Source organism: Thamnophis elegans, chromosome Z (assembly GCF_009769535.1).
Source record: "Thamnophis elegans isolate rThaEle1 chromosome Z, rThaEle1.pri, whole genome shotgun sequence".
Classification (NCBI taxonomy): Eukaryota; Metazoa; Chordata; class Lepidosauria; order Squamata; family Colubridae; genus Thamnophis; species Thamnophis elegans.
This window is the reverse complement of record NC_045558.1, coordinates 30471716-30496746: the sequence shown is the minus strand read 5'-3', so window position 1 is coordinate 30496746 and position 25031 is coordinate 30471716. Positions and strand designations below refer to the sequence as shown.

At 38.9% G+C, this 25031-nt stretch overlaps 1 protein-coding gene across 9 annotated transcripts in view; it reads right to left on the bottom strand.

Annotated features, from left to right (window-relative positions):
- Nucleotides 1–25031, bottom strand: part of KIAA1217 (KIAA1217 ortholog) — a 232667-nt gene that overhangs the window by 37459 nt on the left and 170177 nt on the right. For 6 of the 9 annotated variants that reach the window (XM_032237946.1, XM_032237942.1, XM_032237938.1 and 3 more), the window contains 3 exons: nt 12971–13773; nt 3830–3934; nt 3312–3361 (listed from right to left, as the gene is read on the bottom strand). In XM_032237946.1, the coding sequence (XP_032093837.1) occupies nt 3312–3361; nt 3830–3934; nt 12971–13773 (958 nt within the window). Of the gene's footprint in view, nt 1–3311; nt 3362–3829; nt 3935–12970; nt 13774–16406; nt 16822–25031 lie in introns of those variants that run through there. The other 3 variants (XM_032237947.1, XM_032237941.1, XM_032237945.1) reach the window with 2 other exon arrangements.

The window sequence follows — 25031 nt, the reverse complement described above, 5'->3', positions numbered from 1 at the left end:
TCAACTGACAGAATCCCCCAACTTACTGGCTGGGTAATTCTGATGGTTGAAATCCACATATCATCAAGTTGCTAAGATTGAGAAACGCTGCTCTAAATAACCCATACAAATACAAACCAAGAACAGCTATGAAAATGGAAGAAAAAAAAGAACTGATAACCTACATTAAGACCTAACTATGGCTTATACCAATCCCTTTAGTGGCATAATAATTTTTCTTCTTATTTTTGACAAAACCCTTATGCTTTTTATTGAGTCATTTTCAAACCGACATTCATAAAATAAAAATAAATAATTTAGACCTACATAAAATAATCTAAAAATAAACAATATACACATTTACACAAAAATAAAATACACACAAGAACAGAAAGAAAGGAAAACTTTAAACCATAGGAAAATACATAATAACATATAAATAAAAACTGTAATTTTAGCTATATCTTAAGTTTACCCGATTTTGTAAAACTTTAAGAAGAAAAACTAAGTTTTTAATATTGACCTATTCAAAAGGAGAAAGCATTACATTTTCAGACTAACCGACTTTTCTTTAAAAACATGCTAAATCATGAAGTTAGACATAGAATTAAAGGAGAAACTAGTCCTTTCTGTCTGGAATCAAAGTGCTCCCCCGCTCCGTCCAAGGGTTATTATTTTTTGCTATTGTTAGAGCATGAAAAACATATCTTTGTTCTGAATAATTCATTTTCTTTTCATATTATTTTCTTCCATTACTTTCCTCATTATTAGTTGAAATCCAGAATTGGGCAGGGCATGCTGCTGAGTGGTTCCCTGGGAAAATCTTAAACCCTCTTACAATGGGGTTCATTCTTGACTGGTTAGGTCATACTTTTATTTTTCAATTCAAGCCCCAAACCTCACTATATTTAGTTTTAAAGGAAACCTAAACATAGCACAGAACGGTTCTTCCTGCCTTGGCTTTCCATTGTTTCAAAATTTTGAACATCAGTGAAGTTGCAGATGGGCTTGATTCCAACAATACAAAAAATAATAAATAAAACTGAAGGGTAGTTTTCTTGTCAAGCAATTAAGCTTTTGAAGGAATTGCCTGTCTTGAAAGGGGAAAATGAGGTGAGGGAAAATAGCCCGTTTCTCTGCAATAGGTCATATTGGCATGTTGTTCTGGATGATGCTTCAGTGGTATAAAAAGGACTCTTATGTAATCTTTCATGGGAGAAATGAAAATGGCAGATGTAGATTCTTTTCTAGCATACCACACCCACCCGGTTGTGCCTGCCTCTTCAAACATGTAACCTTGGGCAGTGCCATGTTTGGAGGCAGCTCTGCAGACACAAGAAAGAGAAGAGAGAGGAGAGAGAGAGAGAGAGACAGAGACACAGAGAGAGAGAGAGACAGAGAGAGACAGAGACAGAGAGAGAGAGAGAGAGAGAGACAGACAGACAGACAGACAGACAGAGACAGAGACACAGAGAGAAACAGAGACAGAGAAATATAATGCCTGAGCTCAAGGCTTGGGTATGCTATTTTTCCAGGAGGCTAGAAAACAACATTCAGCATAGATGCTTTCATGCAGTCTCTTTTAGAAGTCATTCCCTCCTCTTCTATTGGAATTTATCATGGTGTAAAATACAACCAAAATAAAAATTGTAAGAAAATGGGAAGGGAAAGAACTGACTTCCAACTTTTTCAGTGCAGTAAAATACAAATTAAAATTGCAGCTTCAACTTTGCCAAATTAACAGGTACTAGCCATTTCTAGAAGGCCGTGATGGTGAACCTGTGGCATGCAGAGCCATCTCTATGGGCACATGTGCCGTCACCAGCTGCTCTTTTGGTTTCTGGCACACCAGCTGGTCTTCATGAGTGCTGGAGCACCAGTAACCAGCTGGTCTTTGGGTTTCCGGCTCTCCAGCATGCATGCACATTCCAGTTTGGACAGTTAGTGCTGTAAAGGTTTACTATCAATGCTATAAGGATTCTCTCTCTCTTCTTTATTTATTTTATTTATATCCCACCTTTTTTACTTTTACAAATAATTCAAAGTGTTAAAGATGTCTAATACTCCTCCTTCCTTTTATTTTCCCCACCACAACCCTGTAAGGCGGTTTGGATGGAAAAAGAGGGACTGTCGTTCATGACTAAAGTGAGATTGGAACTCCTGGTCTTTAGCCTGGTCTAACCATTAAACAACGGGTGACCAACTCCTGTTGGGAACTGGAAGTGGTAGGCAAGCACAGAAAGCTTCATTTGTGCATGCACGGGATCTAGGTTGCAGACGTGAAATTATCCCCTCCTCCTACCACTGCAGCCGTCAGTCTGTGGAGCCAGAAAAATTGGGGATTGCTGTACCAACTGGGTCTCAAAACTAGCTTAGTCAGCAAAACCCAAAGTTAAAATTTCTTTCTTTTTCTTTCTCAAGCACTAAGAAGTTCCAGATAGAAACAAAGTGGGATATGTTTTCTTCTCTAATTAAAACAGTTAATTTTGTCAACTTTGATAGGCCTTATAATGTTTCTGAGGAGACACATTCAAATGCCAGGTCTAGTGATAGCAAATAAATAGCAGGCTGAAGTTCTTGAAAGTATTTTTCCAGAAAGCACTTCTTCCCATTTATCACTTGTAAAAAAAAAAAAAGGATAACACATTTTCTGGAACACCTCAAGATGTTGTAACTCTTCACTGGGTTAGAAAAGCAGCTCTACGCTTGTTCAAGAAAGATGGGCATTGGACTAATAGGTTGAGTTAATTATTTCACATGCCCGAATTCTTTATCAGCCTGGTATTGTATATTGTAAAACACTCCCTGAGGACACAGGACGGTTCTGGGGGCTATGAAGTTGAGCAATTTGTGCTCTTTTCTTCGCAGACCAACATTTTATATACTCTTGCATTCTGAGGGGGAAATAGACTGGGCAATATAATAAAAACGATTTTGCTTGAATTCACTCTTAATGTCACTACATTTCATTGTAACTGTCCCAAAAACACAGGAATCCAAAGTGGAATTTTATGTTTCCTTGGACAAAAAGCATTACAGACTTACAATGTCTTTGCAATGCTTGTTCATACAAATTAAACACAGAGCTGTAGAAGAAAACAAACTAAACAATTAATCTCAGTATTGCAAAAGACTATCATCTTAGAATGCTTCATCGTTAACAAAAACAATATCTTGCTTTGCCTCCAATTTCATGAATTTCCTTAGCTCCTTGGCCAGATTCATAACAGTTGAAAGTATTATGAGACATTCAAATTTTTATCATGATTCCCAGAATTTCCTTTAAGGTAAAATGAATTCCATTGTACTTATCACATCACAAGAAAGCTTACCTGCCTTCTCAGCACTGCTCTTACTAGTTACAATTTTTACCATCTTCTCACTAAATGGAAGAAAAGTAGATAATAATTATATTAAAATCATCCTGATGTTGTCAGATAATGTAAACTATTTAAACAATGGACTATCAATGCTTTTGCTTATAATTATAATCTAAATTACATTGCATCCTGACTAGAATATAGATTACCTTGTAATTTAATTACTTGCTATGTTTTATGATCTCACTTTAATAGGTAGGTTTAAAGAAGAGTAAAGGTCCACCACCAACAGAGGAATTTCACCAAATGTTAATTGAAATACTAATCAGAAGAATAGGGCAAATCTTCATGAATTACTGTTGTTTCTACTTCATCCAACTTTCTAAAGTGTGAAGATGAAATCTTGACTCAAGTGAAGCCAACAAGGTCAGGATTTGTCCTAGGACATTCCCTCTACCCCACATGGTGATCACGAACATCATTACAATGAAATAGATTTAATGATTTTATTTCATTTTGGGTTTTTTTACCTAGAAGGATCTTTGCTATTACTTGTATTTGGCCCTTTTAAAAGCGCAGACTGAACAAGGCCAGTTAAACTGGCAATCTGTTTTTCCATGGCTTGCATCCTCTCTCTGTAAGACAAGAGAATCCTTGGTTAAAGCCAAACACAGTCATTTCCATGACTTGATTTCCTGAAGGGAATGAGGATCACAGAAAGTTACCATGGGATTTCTTTTATAATCTGTGAACATCCATTTGCATGTATCATGTGACAAAAGGCCAGTTGATTTATGTACACTCACACAAACATACAGACCCAACATTCCTCTATAACAGACTCTTATGAGCTCTACTTGCTATCTCATTGACCATACAACATTCCATGTATGCTGAGATCAGACACCACAATTCCCATCCAACAAGGTCAATACATATTTGTCAATATTTGAATACTGACAAATGAACCAATCAGAAATTTAAACCTTTAAAAAAAAATTCTATCCTGCTATGATAGCTTTCATAAACCTTGGCAAATTTAAAATAAGTTGTCTTTCAGCTCTCATAATTCCTTAAAATTGGCTGCGGAATTCTTGGAATTGGAATCTATACATCTTAGAATTACCAAGACTGAGAAACACAGGTCTATGCTATTTTAGCTGGGTTTTTTTTGGCCCATTTTCTATGTCTGGTTGCTTTTGCTGCTTCCTCTATATGACTAAGAATTTCTTTCTTCAAAGCGAAGAATCACCCACATCTTTTCACGTTCTTGCACTCCCTACCTTAAACTCATGTCACAAACCCTTGACTGGGTTCCTCCTGTTTTGCACTGCCGCCGCCCCCCAAGTCTTATTTGCCTCATTTCAAGGAATCAAAGTTTAAATAAACCCAACTATGAAAAGAGATGGCTACAATTACAAGGAGAACATTTCAAATATTTTGATTGCATGCTCTTACTTTACAGTAAGCCATTATGCAATAAAATTGTTCACTGCATAATGAAAATATAGATAGAATAATATTGAAATGATGCCATTCTCTCATTCAGTGACAGAGCATGGAGGAAAGATGTTTGAGCAGGAGCTATAGCAGCCATAGCACCAAGTTATACTTCTATACTTGCTCCTGAGTCTTTTCTTTTTTAGATGAATCAGTATTGGATAAAATACTAGTTCTGTCTCAGTTATACTCATTGACATTTATTTTCTTTTATTGCCTTCTAAAGCTGTCTTGTTTAAACCAGATAATCTGGAATTATCTAGTCCAGGAGTGTCAAACTCAAGGCCCGCGGGGCTGCCCTGGAAACAGCAAAGGACAGGCCTGTGGTGCCATTGCCAAGGAAAATGGAGCTCGGGATGGCTGCGGGCAGCCCTCCCAAGCTCCATTTTCCCTGGCAGACAGTTGCAGGAGGCTGTCACAGCTGAAAACGGAACTCAGAAGCCTGTTTTCACTGGCAGAACATTGAGGCCACCATAGGCGCTTCCTGACACAAATGACATTGAGCTGGCCATGCCCCTGGCCACATCTCTTCTGCCCCCCCGAAGTCAAACACAACCCCGATGTGGCCCTCAATGAAAACGAGTTTGACACCCCTGATCTAGTCCGACTCCCAACAGTTCTCAAGGCCTCAAGCAGAAAAGAAGTATTTGCCAACCATGACACCCAAGAGTTTAAGGATTGTAGCTTTCCAGATGTTACTGAACAAGTATTCCCAGAAGTCCTCATCATTAGCTATGTTAGATGGGGATACTGGGAGTTATAGTTCAGAATCATTTGAATTTTGGAAATCAAATATTGTCATGGTCAAAATGTTGCATGGGGAGTAGGGAAATCCTCATTCAAATCCTTGATCAGTCAAAAATTGTTGTTCAGGCAGACATGAACCTTCAAAATATGAGTTCCCTGAAGAAATAGTGGCACAAATGTAACTGATGAACAAAATGTTCTGATCCAGTACAGAGCAAGGTACTGTAGGCACTGACAGGCACTAACCATTTTTATTTAGTTTGGCTGGTGGCCGCTTTCCAGGATCATAGCTGAGAGGGGTTTTTTTTTTAAATCTTTCCTCATAAATGGAGATGCACTTGGAACTTTCTAAATTAAACCTGATGGTCTCCAGCATTTGCACTGCAATTCACATATGGCTATCAGAACTAGGCTGCAAAAATCCAGATGCTGACTAGATGAGAGTTATTTATTGATATTTGGATTCTTGGTGATCTCTGCAGTTGGTTGTTTTCTTGCAGATGTTCCATTACCAAACCAGATAACATCAACAGTTATTTATGCTTATACTCCACTGCAATCCCACAGGATTGCTGGCAGTTCTACAGGAATAATTAAAAGATCTGTAGACAAAACAAAATAATGAAAAAATCCCTGAAATACCCAAAAATAAAACAATTTGAAATCAATCATTAAGTCCCAAATGCTCTCCCAAAAAGTTTCATTTCCAACTTGGACTCCTGAGTTCCATCAAACTTAGCTCTCACTGTCTGGAACAATGAAATATAGAAAAGCCTGTTAATCCAATTCTTACTATCCAGATCAGTGGTCATAGTGAACTGTCCTGTAACTGGCCCCTTAAATCACAAGTATATGCTTAGAGGGAATTGCTTAACCTTCTCAATGAGGAGGCTGCTTCAGGTAAGGCTGGAAATAGTGGTGTTTAGTTATGGTTATAATTATGTTAGAATTTTTTTTTTTAACGGTGTTATAGGTAGAACTCTCTCTCCTCTCTTGATATCTTTCATAAAGTTTTAATCCTGGAATTGACTTGTCGCCTTCTAGTTCCTCTCTCAACTTCGTTGAACTACTGATTCTTCTGCTTCTTATAATTTAGCCAGACCTGAGATAGGGCAAGGATCTCCCCTTCAATCCATAGTTGGTTTCCCAGGGGGTTGGTGGGAAAGGGAGAAATGGATTTATAACCATGTTTATCTATGCAACAGGAAAGAGATCTAGTTTTCCAATTGCTACTCATCCCAAGATAAGGGTTATATCAGAACCAAAGGGCTTCAGACAGAGTGGTTGGTTTGACCCTGTAGCAGTGGTGGGTTCCAGATCCCGTTGCAACTGGTACGGTGGAACGGGGCCAGGCGTCCACCACATGCACATGTGCAGCACACGCATGCGTACTTACTGCTCCAGCTGCTCGGCAGAGCATCGCACAGGTGCTGTACACTCTGTGCACGGAAGCCCTGATTGGTTAAATATAGATAAGGATGGCGGGTGAGCCATCCAGAGCACCGTACAAGAATGGTACTTGGTGCTCCCAGCAGGCACCAGTACGCCCATATGGAGCATACTGGCCATATCCTACTACTGCTCTGTAGGTGCCTTGCCCCTTATCACAGTTCCAAAAGCTTAAATGCCTGAAGGCTACCAATGATAAGCAGGAGCTGTCAACTGTTTTGACACCAAGTCAAACATAAAAAGTTGCTGATCAAAATCCAAATACACTTTTCTTGGCTGCAGTAGCATACCATCAAAAATACCTTCCTCTTTCATGAAGCACCTTTTAGGTTGGTATGAAAATTCCTTCAGGCTGAGAAATGAAAATTTATGAGATCAAAGAATGAAGCACCATAGTAGAAGTAGCCTCTATCAGCTAAGATTAAGTAGCATATTAAGAAAGGACAGAACATTGTCATTCTTGTTTTAGACCATGCAAAATCTGAAATAATTTTGAAGATCAATATGGAGCAGTGTTCCTTAAGTCTGTTGTCTTTCCAATGAAGATTGAAGATGGTCAGTCCCAAGTGGTAGGGAAGAACCGAAGCAACACATTTCATTCTAGATGGTGGAGCAAATTTTGAATATTTTTCCTACTTCTTAAGCAGATTTATTCTGCCTCACTTTCACTGTTTCCTTCATTCCTTCCTGCCTTCACTGTTTTGCTGATGGCATGTAAAAATGTTTCCTTCAATTTGGAAAAGAAGACTATTTCTGAAGTTTCAATAATGGGCTAGATTGATTAGTCTTTAAATTCAAAGGATGGTTCAAATTTAGAACTTTCACACCTCTGCTTTTTTTAATTAAAACAATCAAAATTATTCATTATACTCTATATATTATACAATTGGACACATGATATGAAGACTTAGCTTTCTTGAGAAGACAGAAGAAATGGACAACAATCAGCAAATTGAATGGATTAAATTGCTGCAGTTATGGGGGTACTACTGGGAAATCTAAAGGGCCATGTTGGGAACTTTTTAGACCTTTCTTTTCCTTTTTTATATCTACACTGACAACAATACAAATCATGTTGATAGAGACATAAACTAGAATATCAATTGTACAATCTTCTATTCAAGTTTACATGTTCACTAGTTTTGGAGTGATTGAGCTATGATTAAACCAAGATGTGTGATATTTTCTCAAAGATAACATAAATTTTACAGAAGGCTATTTGCAGTAATTATGAAGCTTTCAATTTTTATTTTTTATCCTGATAAAAATCATTATTAGGTACCTCCATGGTCTAATTGGAGAGCTTCTCAGAGAATAATAGGGGGATGAAGCAATATTGACTTAGGAACAAAGGTTATGTTTTGCCATGTAGTGAGAGTTTGGCCAGGACAATACTTATTCCATCTATCCACCACCAGTTAGAATAATTGGACCAAATACAGACTAATTTAATCTTTCCTCTGATGTTAACCTCAGCTCATGGTTGGCAATAAACATCTATAGATATTTTGGTTGTAGGGTTTTTTTTAATTAGAGTTGAACCCGATGCTCTAAAGACTCTTCCCAATTTACGGTAGCTAGGAGTTCTGGGACTTGGTGTTAAAACATATCTGTAGAGTATCACATCTGTCAGTTTCAGGACTTGCTTTGAAGAGATTGGCAGTCTGTGAAAACACTAGAATTTGCATCTGCTTTGCATTTGCCACGTCATACCACTGCTAATCAAACTCCTTTCCTATATTATATGATTGCATTAAAATTTTGAAAACATTGTGTTTTTGAAGTTGATTTCCATATGAATTCACAGCAATTGTTTGAGTTCCAAAGAATCTTCCTAAAAGGCACCACAACTACAAAAGCTTTTTTTGGAAAAACATTGCTCACAGTAAAAGGGAACTCTAGAGGTTTACCCTGTGCGGCATTTGGCCCACAAGTCTTTATGTTGAGAAGCTCTATTTGTCACTGCCAATTTGATAAGAATGCAAGTAAACTTCCTGATCACTTTATAATTTTATAAGATTTGCTTAAAGCTTCTTAGGCAATGTTAAATGTACAGGTAGTTTCAACCTACGACCACAATTGAGCCCAAATTTATGTTGCTAAGTGATAAATAGGTTAAGTGAGTTTTGCTCTATTTTACAATTTTTCTTGTCACATTTGTTAAGTGAATCACTACAGTTATTAAATGGGGAATCTGATTTTCCCATTAGTTTTGCTTGTCAGAAGATTGCAAAAGGTGATTGCATGACTCCCAGACACTGCAACCATCATAAATATGAGTCAGGATGTAAATCATATGGCCATGGGTTGCTGCAATGGTCATAAGTGTGAAAGTGTCACACTTGGTCATAAGTGTGAAAAATGTTCATAGTTCACTTTTTTCAGTGAGGTTATAACTTTGAACAGTCACTAAGTGAACCGCTGTAAGTCAAGGACTATCTGTAATAGCAATCAACTTCTGGGATCTGAGGCAATTGTCTCCAAAAAGCCAGAGTTAGCTAGAGATGGCATTCAATGGACACAAAATTGCTCTACAAGCAATTACACAGACAATTTCTAAAGGAAGCTTCCAAACAATGTATTTATTGTCCCAGACAGTCCCTGCTATTCCATAATAGCCAATGGCACAATAATGTCCTAATAATGACATTAGAAATCTGGAATCCATACTAAGTATGGAAAATGTCAATCACCCAGAGTTTGAAATGGGAGCCTCTGACATCAGGTAATAGGAGTGCTTTTGCACATAAAAAAGCAAAGCAGAAAAGCTTGTTCAAACACAATTATAAACAACAAAATGGTTTAGCATTGTGTGTGAATTAAGTTACTTTGGTGATTAGAAATGAGAACAGCAGGGAGACCAACCCCAGATCTTATCACTAATTGATTCTGCAGTCTGAGAACCAAATAAGACAGGTACTTTCTTCCCATCAAATTCCCTGCTTTGGAAATTTAATCCCTTTCCTTTTTCCCACCTTCTGATTCCGATAATCTTCAGGTTGACATTTGTAAAATACTGCAGTTCATAAGTGAGGAATATCTTTGAACTGGAATAGCTACAAGGAAATGACCAAAGAAAGATGGGGAGGGATGAAATTGAAGTGAAACATCTGAAACATGATCGATTATTAACATGCATTGTGGATTATATCTCTTTTCTAGTGACATGCCTCAAATATTCTACCTCACATTTTAATAATTCTTTCACTCCATAGAGTATATTTTGGTTATTTTATGTTCAGCCAAAGTCAACAGCAGGAACAGATGTGTAAGGTTTCTTTTTAAAAAAAACTTTTTTAGAAGCTTCCGTGATCCTAGAAAATTATTTCACACCCTTCATACAAGTTACAATATAAGCATATTATAGATAGGGTTAACTGGAACATCTCAACCAGCAGCTGCTGGCTTGGCTGGCTCAGTCTAATGGCTGAGCAGCAGACCTGCCAGTTATGCCCATGGAGCTTGTTGACCTAACAACTGTAATAAATATTTAAAATTCAGTTTGATTCTCCTTGTTTCTAAAACAGGGGTCTCCAACCTTGGCAACTTTAGGACTTGTGGACTTCAACTCCCAAAGTTCTGGGAAATTCTGGGAGTTGAAGTCCACAAGTCTTAAAGTTGCCAAGGTTGGAAATTCCTGTTCTAAAAGGAATATTTGTCCATGCCTAGGCCATTGCCATCACTAAAAATTGGATTCCCTTTTGCAGGTGATGGAAGAAAAATGGAAATAATACTTCGATAAAATTTATCTTTCAATTTACTCAAACACTTTGTTTTCTCTGGAACAACTCTTCTATCATTTCACTGTAGATGGTGACTCTCAACCATATGTATGGTTGAGGTCTCCATATTGAGTGTTTTCTACCCCTTTCCTGAAAACTTTGCTTCAGTAAATGAATTAAAAATACATCATTTTTTTTCTTTTCTGCTAACGAGAACAAACAGGACTGAATAATATAAATGTGTTTCTGAAAACACAAAGCAAGGCTGAATAAAAAGGTCTTTTGTGTCTTATGAGGAATTGATTTGAAAATAATGTAGATGAGTATTTTAGCAATATTCATAAGCTTTCCTTCATAATTTCTGAGATAGTTTTTATTTTTTTTCTCATAAGATAAATAATATATCAACTTTTTTATGGTAATATATTCTCTTTCACTTCTTGACCTTCTGAGTGGGAGGCAAGTGTTTTCACCACTGGTGGCCTAATAGTGAAGATGCTAACCTCCCACTCAGAAGGTTGAGAGTTCAATCCTAGGCAGTGGCAGATATTTATCAGGCACAAAGAGAAAATATCTGCAGTAAACTCTGCGTAGGCGTCAGGGAGGGCATCTGGCCAGTAAATGCTCAGCTCCATCCAGTCTCCCCAAATCCACCCCAAATCAAGGAATTAAAGGATGGTAAAAAGAAAAGAGTAAGAGCCAAGGTGGCGCAGTGGTTAAATGCAGCACTGCAGGCTACTGCTAGATCAGCAGTTCAGCGGTTCAAATCTCACCGGCTCAGGGTTGACTCAGCCTTCCATCCTTCCGAGGTGGGTAAAATGAGGACCCAGATTGTTGGGGGCAATATGCTGACTCTCTGTAAACCGCTTAGAGAGGCCTGAAAGGCCTATGAAGCGGTATATAAGTCTACTGCTATTGCTATTGCTATTGCTATTGAAAAAAAAAGTATTCTCTTTCTCCAATTTCAACTTCCATTCAAAATGAATAAACAGTAAAATGCTAAATTCTTGTACGTAAATTTGAACTTTTTAGTAGCTGGAATAGGCAATTGTTATAGTCAAGAAAGAAAAATCCCATCTTGACTTTATAATGAAGAAAATGCAGTGCTGAATCCGACAAGTAAATATCAGATAAAACTGCTTATTCTCCTGTTATTAGTTTTAGATTATAAAAACAACCCAGTCATCTTCTTAACAAACAATTAAAATATTCATTGAAGGAAATCCTATGAATTATATCATTAAGACATAGTACATTTCTATAAAGAGAACTTTTCTTTTTTCTTTGAGGATACAGCTTTATATTATGTTGGGAAGTCTTAATTTGGTGTAATATAGATTACATGCTATCTACTGTGTAATAGCAGTAGACTTATATACCGCTTCATAGGGCTTTCAGCCCTCTCTAAGCGGTTTACAGAGAGTCAGCATATTGCCCCCCAAAATCTGGGTCCTCATTTTACCCACCTCGGAAGGATGGAAGGCTGAGTCAACCCTGAGCCGGTGAGATTTGAACTGCTGAACTGCTGATCTAGCAGTAGCCTGCAGTGCTGCATTTAACCACTGCGCCACCTCGGCTCTTTTCAACAACTTACGATGATTGTAAATATGCCTCCACCCTATCTTTTGTAAACATTAGCAAATATATTTATCACTAAATGCATCACTTGCAATACACCAGTATAACAAAATCATAAAAGCAAGCACACTGGGCAAACCATTTTTTGGGGAGGGGAGGGGGGATACAGGGAGAGTTTAACTATTCCTTTCCCACTTACAATCCCAATGAGAGTTCCCCTTCTCATGCAACTGTAAATTTAGCTCTCTTCCCACCCACCACCCAACCCCAATAGCAATATGTGGGCTGTGGATCAAAACTGCAGTCCTGGCTATGGAGATAAAATGTAACCCTTCTTCCATATCTCCTATTAAATAAACAAATCTTGACATAACTGCAAATGCCACCTTCAGTGTCATCTGTACTTTGGCCCAGTATTGTGATTTCCAAACTATGGTGAGCAATATGTTCGTGTTTGCTGAAAGACACATTTTAGGTATTGGAATGTGCATTAGATACATTCCAGGACCTAAAGGAAAGATATAGTTTCTATACTGATCTTTTGAAACCTCCGCTTTGGGTCAAAGGCCAGACATAATGATGATTCTTCAAATGCCTGATGCAACTCACTCACTTGACTGGTCACATTCTAGATATGTGTCTGGCTTAAATCCAGAGCACCTTACTTCATCTTACCTGGTTTCATTCTCTTTTGGTATTACTGCAGTTCCATAGCCAAAAACTTTCTTGTCAGGAATGGCAGGGGCCACCTCAGCCATGCCAGATAAACCTGGAACATTCCGAGCTTTCCCTTCCACAAAGACAGGAGTCCCTGGATCTTTCTTAAGAGACTGTCGACCGGGGGATGACCTATCAAGGTGAATGGTGTGCGGTGACACTTGGTGTGTATGGATGTCTATCATTCGAATGTCAGCAACTCGGTGAGGAGAGGCAGGAGGTGTTTTGGAACTCAGAGTTGGCAAAAGACTCTCAGGATACTTCCTGGATTTCTGTCGGTAGAGTGATTGCTCCATAAGTTCCGCTTGCACGGGAGGAGTGCAGTAAGCGCCTGAAGACCTCATTGTACTACGATGGTAAGCAATGATGTGATCAGGTACATCAAGGGAATGTCCTGTATGTGAACTCGCAATGCTCATCCTGCCCTCATGGAACAAATAGGGATCAGCATACAGCCCCTCATTTCGGAAAAGGGTCAGGGTCTTGTTGCCCATGTCTTCATCTGGTTTCACATCCCTCCTTTCCAAGATGGCACTTGGGCTCGGTGAGATGGACCGTGGTCCAGGGATGTTAGAAAGCCTATCTCGGGGAATGGTTGCATTGCCAGGGCCACTGACTGGCCTAACACTATATGGGATCCGGGATGGAGAAGGGGGCATTGAATGTGGCACTGCCATAGGAGGAGGGGAGGTTGGAAGTGCATGAGGAGGATGTGAAATAGATCCTGGCCGAGAAGTATTTGGGAAGATTTCTCTCTGCATCTGCAAGATAAAGAAACTGACTTAGAAAGGCTTTTGTTCTTGTTTGGTCAATAGACAGTGATGATACAACAAGATCATTATCATTATAATTATCCAAACTTTTATTAGCTGCAGAATAGTAAGATCATGTAAGAAAACTGATACCAAATATCAACAGTATTGAAGACTTTCCCAAAGAGACATAGTTTATTTTTACATCTACAAAGAAATGTATTAATACAGCCACATTACTTGGATTTCAAATAGCCATTTGTTGCCGTTCAGAGATCAAAAATGCACATTTTAGGTAACTTCCTCAATAATAAGGCATCTGTTAATTTGTGCGTACTTTAAGAGACAAGAGACATGAAAGAAAGGTGGGGAAAAATCTTTTCATTTTTAAATCGGATTTGAAAAGCAAAACCATTTAGGAAATATCAGCTGACAAAATAAGAATCCCCTTCTGGAGTAAGTTTTCAGCAGAATAAGTCAATTCAATACCAGATGACTTCCATCTAGGCATGTATTGAAGACATGGGCTCATACCAGGTCAATTTAGCTCACTAATCTCTTCCAGCTATCATGCACTCATGTGATAGTCCAGTAGCATTCTGAGTGGCAAAATCTCACACTTCCTTGAGAAGAAATTCTTTGCCTTCTATTATTTCTGGATATTTGTATCTGTGGTTTACAAATATTATTGACATGTTTTTTTTAATGAGAATAGTATTAGATTCAACTTAGCCGCAAATTAAGCACAGTGCTCTGGTCTTAAACCCCCACAATATCCATCCCACTGGAGTGTGATGCATGCTGCATGGTGATCTTACTTAGCAAAACAACTTTCCACAATTTTAACATGCAGAGAGGATGTTCCCCACTGGGTAGCAACCACGAGATTCTTTGCACTGCTACCCAAACACAGAGTTGCAACCTCTTCCTTCCCCATTCATAAGTTTGCTTTTATCCTCATGTCAATTCCCAAGCCAGAATATACAATTACAGTCCCTATTAAACTCCTTTCCACAGCCAGAGCTTATAAAGGACTCTTCTGGCCAAAGGTCAAAGTGAAGTTTTGTAGCCTTAAGCACTGGTAGGTAATACTGCAGCAACTACAAAAATAAGCACGAAATAAGGTGCGGTAGCAGGATATGAAGTACTATGTCAAACAAACATCAAGCAGTACAATCACGCTTCCCAAGTCAATTGTGGTGTGTACATAAGCATTTCAGGCTTTCCCATAAATTGCACTATGCAGACTCCATCTATCTACTACAAGTACACCTCATAAAGCAGGAGTCTCCAACCTTGGCAATTTTAAGACTTGTGGACTTCAACTCCCAGAGTTCCTCAGCCAGCAAGTCTTAAAGTTGCCAAGGTTGGAGACCCCTGTCATAAAGAATCCATGGCTAAGCCTAACTCCTTCAAAAATGCCAATGTAAGGGTCATGTTATTGTCACAGGCTTTCAACTGTTTATTTATTTCTCCTTAGGTCTACATTACTAAAAACAATACATTAAAAAAAATCAACAAAAACCAATACCTCCAAATTAATTAAGTTAGTGGGCACAGAAAATGAGAGTATATCAGGGATAGCCTACCTATATAGAATTTCCTCTTACATTCAGTTTCTCACAAGTCTGTAAATTCTTTTTAGCATTGAATGACAATCTGCGTTTTACTAATTGAATTAAAATGTTGCTTTGATTCACATAAATTTCCAGCAAACGAAGGACTTTTCGATTGTCAGTTATGACACCTACCTGCACTGCACTAGCCTTGCTACTGTGTGTTATCTGCAACACATCTTCTAAGAAGCTGATGTCAGTTTGGATGTTCTTACTTCTAATTTAATACACAGCTATACCCAATTACAAGGTGAATTATCAACTACTGGCTAGGCAGAAAATTGTTCCTCCAAGAAGTTCATCTTGTAGAAAATAGTAGTCTCCTGATGACCAATAGCTTCCAATTCTACCCAGATGAATATTCACCTTGGTTTAATTGGCCAGAGCCTTTGCACACATAAGTATGCACAAAGTTCAAACACCTTCCAATTGGTGTTTTGTGTTATACATGCATTCTATAATACATCTATAAAGTATTTCATTTACTGCAGTTTACATATTTCAATTATTCCATTCTGTATCCCTTATCTCCTCAGAGGTTTATTTTCAAAAGATATACCTGTATTTCACATCAGTTTTTACATTTATTTAGCACATATGTATTTAGCAACTCTACCAAACTTATTATTTCAGAAGTAAATACAATCAAACCAATTTGCCTTCATATTGCAACAACTTAATTATATACTGGAAACTAAGCAAATGTACATCTCCTCTCAATTGTCTTTAAAAAGGCAATAATATATATTATTATTGTGAGTAGTCTGTTAATTATAGATCTACACATATGCAACCTTGTATTCTTTTGAAGCACAGACCTTTTAGATCAACTTTTCTCAATCCCTTTTATTCGCTCCTTCTGTTACTAAATTTTGTTTAGTATTGAAAAAGCAGCATATCCAAACCGCCAATGTATTTCTTCCCCCAAGCTTTTCTTCTTTGCCAGAAAGAAAGAAAGAAAGAAAGAAAGAAAGAAAGAAAGAAAGAAAGAAAGAAAGAAAAATAAAATAAAATAAATCCACTTACTTTAAACTAAGCAAGTCTTTCCGGTAGACCAGATAATCACTAAACTGTACCCCACATGTTGCAATGCTTTGCTTTTAAATATATAAAGTCTCCATCTAGAAAGACAAATGTTCCTACATTCATCTTCTTGAGAATGGTTGCTATCAAAAAAAGGCTTGTCCTGTTGGCCTGAAGAGTGCCCTGCTCGCTTCGCTCAGTCCTTCAAACGGCACTGCACCAGTAGCCCAAAGTACTTTTCTCCCACAATAAACATCTCAGTTTCTCCTCCTCTTGCAAATTAGTCACTAAATAACACCCTTTGGCATGTCATCCAGTCAGAAGCCCTGCAACATTCCAGACCGCACATTGGCTCCCTGAGTAAAGCACGCACATGAAAAGCACAGAACATGGCAATTTGTAAAGAATACAGTCTTCCAAATAGAGAGAGAGAGAGAGAGAGAGAGAGGGAGAGGGAGGGAGAGAGGAAATAAACAACCACAAGACAGTTTCATCTCTGTTTCTTTCTCTCTCTCTAAAAATCCATAAGAAGTATCCTTACAATAATTGCACAACAAAAATGTTTCCAAATGTTTACATTTCAACAAACTCAAACAGCTAACAAAATTCAGTCTATTTCAAAAAGGAAACCCAAATACGGCAGTTTCATCTGCAGCCCAGATGAACAGGGGGGGAAAAACCTGCCTTTTTAACTGTACCAGGAGAAATCAGAGACCTGTCTACTAATTAACTTGTTACCTTAACTGCTTTGCCTGGTTGAACTTCGGGAGTCATCGTAAATCAATACGACTCCTATGTGCAGAATGTTACACATGCAATTGGGTTGGGTTGCTGTAGAAGAGGTAGGAAAACAATGAAAACACAAACTGTGTCACCTTCTTGATTATCTATGGTACTAATGAAGACGATGATACTTGCTTTAGGTCCACTTTCTCATCCCAAAGCTCTCCAGATCAGCAGATTTCATCCTTCCCAGCCTGTGGGGGCTTAGGTTCTGAGTTGGGAGCTATGGCAATTATAATTCCATAGGAGAAAGATGCTGTAATGAGAGACACACCCACTGGCATTTGGATGTCAATTGGTTGCACACTGTGGCTAGTTAGTGTAATTAAGTAATAAATTTTACAGGTAGTCCTCGACTTATCATAGTTCATTTGGTGACCCTTCAAAGTTACAACACTGAAAAACCAATTTCATTGTATTTAAGTACAATGACAATAAAGATTATACTTATACTTAAAAAAGGGACTTATGAATGTTTTTCACACTTATGACCGTTGTGGCATCCGCAGAGTCATGTAATCAAAATTCAGATGCTTGGAAACTGGCTCACATTTATAACAATTGCAGTGTCCCACGGTCAAGTGTTCACTTTTTTTTTTTTGACCCAAGTAAAGTCAGTGGGGAAGCCAGATTCACTTAACATCCATGTCACTAACTTAACAACCACAGTGATCCACTTATCAACTGTGGCAAGAGAGATTGTAAAATAGGCAAAACTCACTTACTTGTCTCACTTAGAAACAGAAATTTTGGGCTCAATTGTGGTTGTAAGTTGAGGACTACCTGTAGTCTCTCTCTGTATGTAAATGAATGTGCCACCATGCTGGCATGCTATCTGGGAAATTCTGGAAGTTGAAGTTCACCCATCTTAAAGATGCCAAGGTTGGGAAACATTGTACTAGGAGCATAGCATTTCTTCCTACACTGCCTCCTGTAACAATAACAGTAAAGTAGGATCTGGCTGAGAATTACTCTCGGTCGTATTCTAACACCTTAACCGTTACACCTTGGTGACTTCTGCATTTTTTCTCACTGATACCCTTAATTTTCCTGCCTTATTCCTATAGCTTTCCTTTATTCACTACAGGACGTTAATCCAAACAGGGCTGAAAAACATTAACTGGTTTAAAAGATGGTTACCAGTAATCAGGAAAATAATTCCTCGTGCACACAAAAAGATCTCTAGACTCCCAACAGGCACATGTAGGTCACAACAGGGAGACCAGTGCTTTTCTTCAGATGAGGTCACAGCACAACTCTAAAATTATGCTCTAGGAAAAGAGAAAGCTTGGCTTCAATCTATAAAGTGACAAGAAATTCTTTAGGGGAGAATGGGAGATTAAATGGCTCAACTAAGGTGAGAAAGAATCCATCAGTGACTCTCTTAGTTCAACTTGCAGCATCAAACTATTGTGTATTTATACACGGGGGCAAAGGTAAAACTTTAACTAGGCTGGCAAGGAAGCCATCCAATATTTGGAGGCAAATATAAAACCTTTCTGTAAATTTTCAACAGACAAATGTACATCATATATTCCTTTTGTCTTCCTTTATTTGGGGAGGGCACCCATTTTTTGTTCTTACCAAAACCCTGTGAGAGAATCCCTGTTCCAAAAATCTCAGGCTGAATGTCATGGTAGGAATTTATAATCTGGGTTTCCCAGGTATCAGACCAATTCTGAAATAAGTCTGCTAAGTATTTTTTTGCTGCTCATGCTTGTAGCACTGATTAGGATTCACTTACTCTCTTAACAGGAGGAACTGCAGAGCAGATTCAGTCAATATGTCGAACTTCAATTTTTACAGGAAAAAAGGAACACCAGGGAGATCAGCAAAACTTTTCTATTGCTGTAATGTAGAGGAAGAGGCCAACAACTTCTTGCATTTCTTAAAATAATGTAACTTCACACCCAAGTGTGTAATTACCTTTTCACTGTCCCCAAACTGCAGGACATTGTTGAGACTCAAGAGTCTCTACAATCTCAAATAGGTATGTCATTCGGTATTGGTGGTCTTTCACAATTGTTTAACCATTCAAAATGGTGTGTTTCTGCATACATGCATACATATTCTATATAAATATAAATATATATATTTTGATTGAGAGTCCTTTAAAGGTGTTACAGCCCTCATGGTCTCTTTGGGTCAGGAAAAGGTAACCTTTGACCTAACGTGTGCCAGATGAGTGTCTCCAAATCTGACCTCTGTGTAAATATGTCAGACTTGATTATTGGTTTGAGTCACTAAGAGATTTTTCTGACTTCTATGGTTGCTCCAAATGCCTTTCCACCAATATCAACTATGCAGACGTGCCTGTGTGTGTGCCATGTTGCGTAGGGGTATGGTTTGAACAACTGCAGTTATAATAAACTATTCTGCACCATCAGAACATTGGCTTCTTTCTATCCCCTGGCAAGGATATCCAGACTATTTCTCTACTTGCTCAGTTAGAATTTTGCCAACCCCAAACAAACACCATATGTACTTGTGTGTAATGTGTTGCCTGTGATCCTTTGTATTTAGTCCTTCCAAGGAAGAACTATGCCTGTTTAAATGTCTGCAGCACAATTCTTAAAATACTTGAATATGAGCAGTTCTCTTAATGATCATCAGAACATCATGGTCACTATTCTTCACAAAAATGTGTGTGTGTGTGTATATATATATATATAATCTGGGTTTCCCAGGTATCAGTCCAATTCTGAAATAAATCCACTAAGTATTTTTTGCCGCTCATGCACACACACACACACGCACACACACACACACGTTTGTGTGTGTGTGTGTGTGTGAACTCTGCATGGCTAACAAAAAATAATCATAATACAACAACCTAGGAACAGAAAACTGTGCTGTACATGCCATATCTATGTTGGGCTCATCTAGTATTCTTCTTACCAGTCTGGGATAGAAATATGTACTTGAGCATCATCCACATGTTAGTGGTACAACACGACTTATAGATGGCCTCAGCTAGGAGTTCATATGGAAATTAAATAGGAAAAGAAGAGGTGGGACCTTGGACATGCCACATAGAACAGGCCCTAGGGCTTCATGCATCCCTTCTATTGACATTAACTGGAACCAACTACTCTACACTCACTAAATAGGTCCAGAATGATGTACAACTGGTATCAAAAGCCACTGAGAGATCCAGAAGGGCAAGGAGGAAGGTACCATCATAATCTCAAGCCCTCCAAAGATCATTTAAAAGTGCAACTAATGCTGGCTTGCACTACAAACTGGCCTGAATCCTGACAGAAAAAGGTCTAAGGTCTTTCTCCATCTTCAAATAGTGGTTCAGAAATGCTGTCTGTATTATAAGCCAAACTCAATCATCTTCACAAGTAAAATGCAAAATACTTCTAGGTATTAACAGAATTCTTTATACAAAAATTACAATTTGGCCACAATTAAATTTAGACCCAAGGGGCTCAGTGGCTAAGATGCTAGAGCTTATCTATCAGAAAGAACGGCAGTTTGGCAGATCAAATCCTTAGTGCTGTGTGATGGAGTGAATTCCCGTTACTTGTCCCAGCTTCTGCCAACCTACAAGTCTGAAAGCATGTAAAAATACAAGCAAAAAAAATAGGAACCACCTTTGGTGGGAAGGTAACAGAGTTCTGTGTGCCTTCGACGTTTAGTCATGCCGGCCACATGACCATGGAGACGTCTTCGGACAGCGCTGACTCTTTGGCTTTGAAACGGAGATGAGCACTACCCCCTAGAGTCAGGAATGACTAAAACATATGTGGAAGGGGAACTTTTACCTCTACCTCTTGAAATGTTATGATTCTTTTTTTGGGGGGGGGGGCTGATAAGCTATTCAATTCAGAAAACTGGAAAATATGGAACAGATTTATAATATTAGTTTTGAATATACATAATTCATCTCCTCTCTTCCAAATAAATATCTATATAAATTGGCTTTGTTCCTGCAACTTATTCATTCTTTTCTCACTGCAGATAGATCATAGCTAGCTCAATGCACCCAATATCTTCAAAAATAATTGGGTGTCTATTAAAATGTAAGAGTATGAATTGCACACAAATATAAAAATAAGCATTGCAACATCATGAAAACATTTTCTAAAAGATTCACTGGTTGAATATGTAATGGCTTTGATGAAAGTACTAAGCAGCTCAGAAAGACTATTTTCTCCTGGGGGAGGGAGTTATTCAGAATCAATGCAAGCACAGTATTCAATCAAATACCATGATTACTGAAAATGGTAAGAGCCTGAAGGGTCTCCATTTGGGGCCAATCACTGTCAGGTTGAATAAAGGCTGTTAACTCAATGTGAAGCACACTTTTACTGGCCTTAGGTGCCTTAAGGCCAACGAGAATGGAAATTCAACCCTGCCATTCAGAACTATATTCATGCAATTTCTAGAATGAAATCATGTTGCATTCATCTGCTTTAAGCTTCTGTTTGGATAACAGCTATATACATAATGCATGAGTTGATCACTGTCATGGCTGCAATTTAATCTCACAATTCCAATAATATATTTGAACTGCTCAAGCATCATTTCCCTTTTTAATTACTTTATCAGGAGCCCTCAAGCTCTGACTATCATGCCCTGCAATATCTAAAGCATAATTAATTGCTATTAACTAGTTTTGTATACACTAAAAGTTGCCCCCCCCTCCAGCTTGAGACGCATTTTCAGAGTAGAGGTAAAAGGGACCATTCAGAAGAACAGACTCTCTAATCAGAGAATAGGAAAACTTCAATACAAATGGGCTTTAAACTTGAGCAAAACTTCACATAGTTGCCTGTCCTAATTCCCTACTCTCACATTAGAGCTGTGCTATACTTTGGATCCATAGGTGAACTTTGTAGTAGGTACATTACATTGTGTCTGTCAAAAACTTCATTAAATAGTTACATCATCTCTAGAACAAATTTTTGATAAAGAGGCATGAACAACACACATTGTGACACTCTACTACTCCAACACACTTTGTAGCACCCTATTGGGGTCCTAAATCCAGAGTAAAATGCACTCACTGTTAATCCAGGATCTTTAAATTATTTTCAGATCTATATTTAGAAACCAAGACTCTATAAGCATGGCTAGATTTAGAAATCCAGAGTTTGCAGAGAGCTGCAATCAACCAGCACGTGCCCTTTCTGGGCAATATCTAAGCACTAGGAACTGTTAACCAAGCAGAGTTCATTGGTGTCAGGTCCTCCACCCATTCTGCACAAATCAATGGCTAAAAACACAACCAAATAATAGAAAATAATTTGCTTGGCTTCATTTTGTACTGCTTTCCAAACTCCCACTGCTGTTAAGTAGTGGCAATTTTGCCTTTTGTTTCTTCATCTATGAGTTTTATTGTTCCTGTTGTTTCTGATACGTTAATCATAGAGGAAGAAAATTTTCAAGTAATATGAAATCTGAATTAATTATTTCCATGTGCAATCATACATCATCATACAATTTTAAGGCAAAGATACAACAGGGATTGCATTTGTAACAATTCTCTTCATAACCTAGATTACACCATCCTGATGTGTTTGAATTCAATCCAAATGGATATTTCAACCCTTTGCTGATTTTGTTTTACCTTTACATACAATTTCCTCTTTTTTAAACTTTACCCTTCTTTAGTCTTACAAGAGGACCAACAAGGAAGAAAAACTATAGACGGAATCACTATTCTGATTTTGAACTTAAACATATTACATTAAAGATTACATACCGTATTTTCCCAAAAATATGACTTGTCCTGAAACTAAAGCCTTGCCACATATTTCGGGTGGGCAAAAATATTAACCCCCCCCGAAAATAAGCCCCCCACCTCCAGCCAGACAGAGCACTGCTTGCCGACCTAGTGGTATCCCGAAGGCTCCAAGCCACAGGAACAAGGTGGGGGGGGCAAAGGCGTTCATGTTGCTTGGTGCCTTCGGGGTACCAATAGGTTGGTCAGGGGCGCTGTGCTCAGCTGAAGAGGGGGGGTTGCCAGGCAGCTGCTCCCTTGCGAGCAGGCTTCTTAAGAGCCGGGAATAGCCTCAGGATTGAGTGGCTATGTTCTGCTGTTGCAGCAGAAACACAGCAGCCATAAGGTGACCATGCTCGCGAGCAGCCACCCGGCAATCCCCCTTTCCAACTGGCATAGCGCCGCTGACTGACCTAGTAGTAGCCGGAAGGCACCAGGCAAAGTGAGTGCCTGTTCACCGTCCTCCGCCTCCCATGGCTCGGCGCCTTCGGAATGCCCCTAGGTGAATGAATGGGACTCTGCATGGCTGGAGAGAGGGGTTGGCTCCCCGCTCACGCAACTTGCAGGCTCACGATGCCCTTGACTAACTCTACAGTACCTGCAGAACCAGGGCATCTCGCTGTTGGCGCCGCTTGGTTTTTTTTCCAGCTTTCAAAGCACGGAGGACGGGTGCAGCTCTGGGAGTATGCTCTATGGTTGTGGGCTGCAGAGCATACAACCATAGATTGTTCTTCCCAGAGCGGCATCCATCCTCCATTGTGGCTTCCAAAGCACGGAGGCAGGATATCGCTCTGGGAGTACGCTCTATGGTTGTACACTACACTACTTCCAGAGCGGCATCCATCCTCCGTGCTTTGAAAGCCACAAAAAATCCTTCAGCTGCGGGTGTTGCCAGCAGTGGAGATGCCCTGGCTCTGCCTGTACTGTAGAGTTAGCCAAGGGCATCCTGAGACTCACGCAAGCGGGGAGCGGAAAAGCTGCTCGCGCAATCCTCCCTCTCCAGCCATGCAGAGCCCCATTCACTCACCTAGGGGCATTCCAAAGGCGCCGAGCTGCGGAAGGCGGAGGGCGGTGGACAGGCGCTCGTGTTGTTTGGTGCCTTCCGGGTACCGTTAGGTCGGTCAGCAGCGCTGTGCCTGGTTGGAAAGGGAGGTTGCCAGGTGGCTGCTCATGAGCATGGTCACCTCATGACTGCTGTGTTGCTGCTGTGACAGCACAACACAACCATTCGACCCTGAGGCTGTGCTCGGCTCTTTGGGAGCCCGGTCGCAAGGGAGCAACCACCCGACAACCCAAAAACAATAAGCCCTCCCCTTTAATAAGCCCAAGGCTATATTTCGTGGGTCAAAAAGATATAAGACCCTGTTGATACATGGTATCAAGACATGTTAGGATTAAAATATGCCCTAAATACCTTGAAGCTAGTCTACTGCAATGCACTTTATATGGGGCTGCCCTTTGAAAACTTTTTGGAAGCCTCAGTTGCCCATGCAACTATATGTACATCAAAATTTGCTGATACTTTGGTACTTGCATCATCACCTGTTAATTAACTTCATTGTACCATTTCATACTTTATGTCACCCAACACATAACTGGCCAATTACAGGATTTAAATACTTTTCTGTTGTGTTATATAAATTTCCCATCACAAGCCTGAAATAAGATGTTATTTAGATTTTATCAAAGACAGAAGGAAGGATATAATAAGATTAAATATACATATGTGTTCCAAGTAAACAAATCAAATACGTGAAACAACAGGGTGCACTATTAGAACTTGCAAACTTGGATACAAATTTTATAGATAGTAAATTTAAAAACAGGAAGTGAATATTCCACGTAATAATTTAACAATATAACCTAAATCTTTCTATAAAATTTAAAAAGCTTGAATATTATAGCCAAGAATAATTAAGTAATAATTATTATTAATGTAAATCTGACACCAACATTAATTCGTAGACACATTCATTGCAGGAACTGGATAAGCAATTAGATAGAGAACATTTGTTTTTAAGTCCACTTGGGAGCAACTGAAAGCAAGCAGATTCAGATTCACAGCCATAGGAGTTGTGCTTTACTACCCAGGATTGGAGACACAAAATTCCACA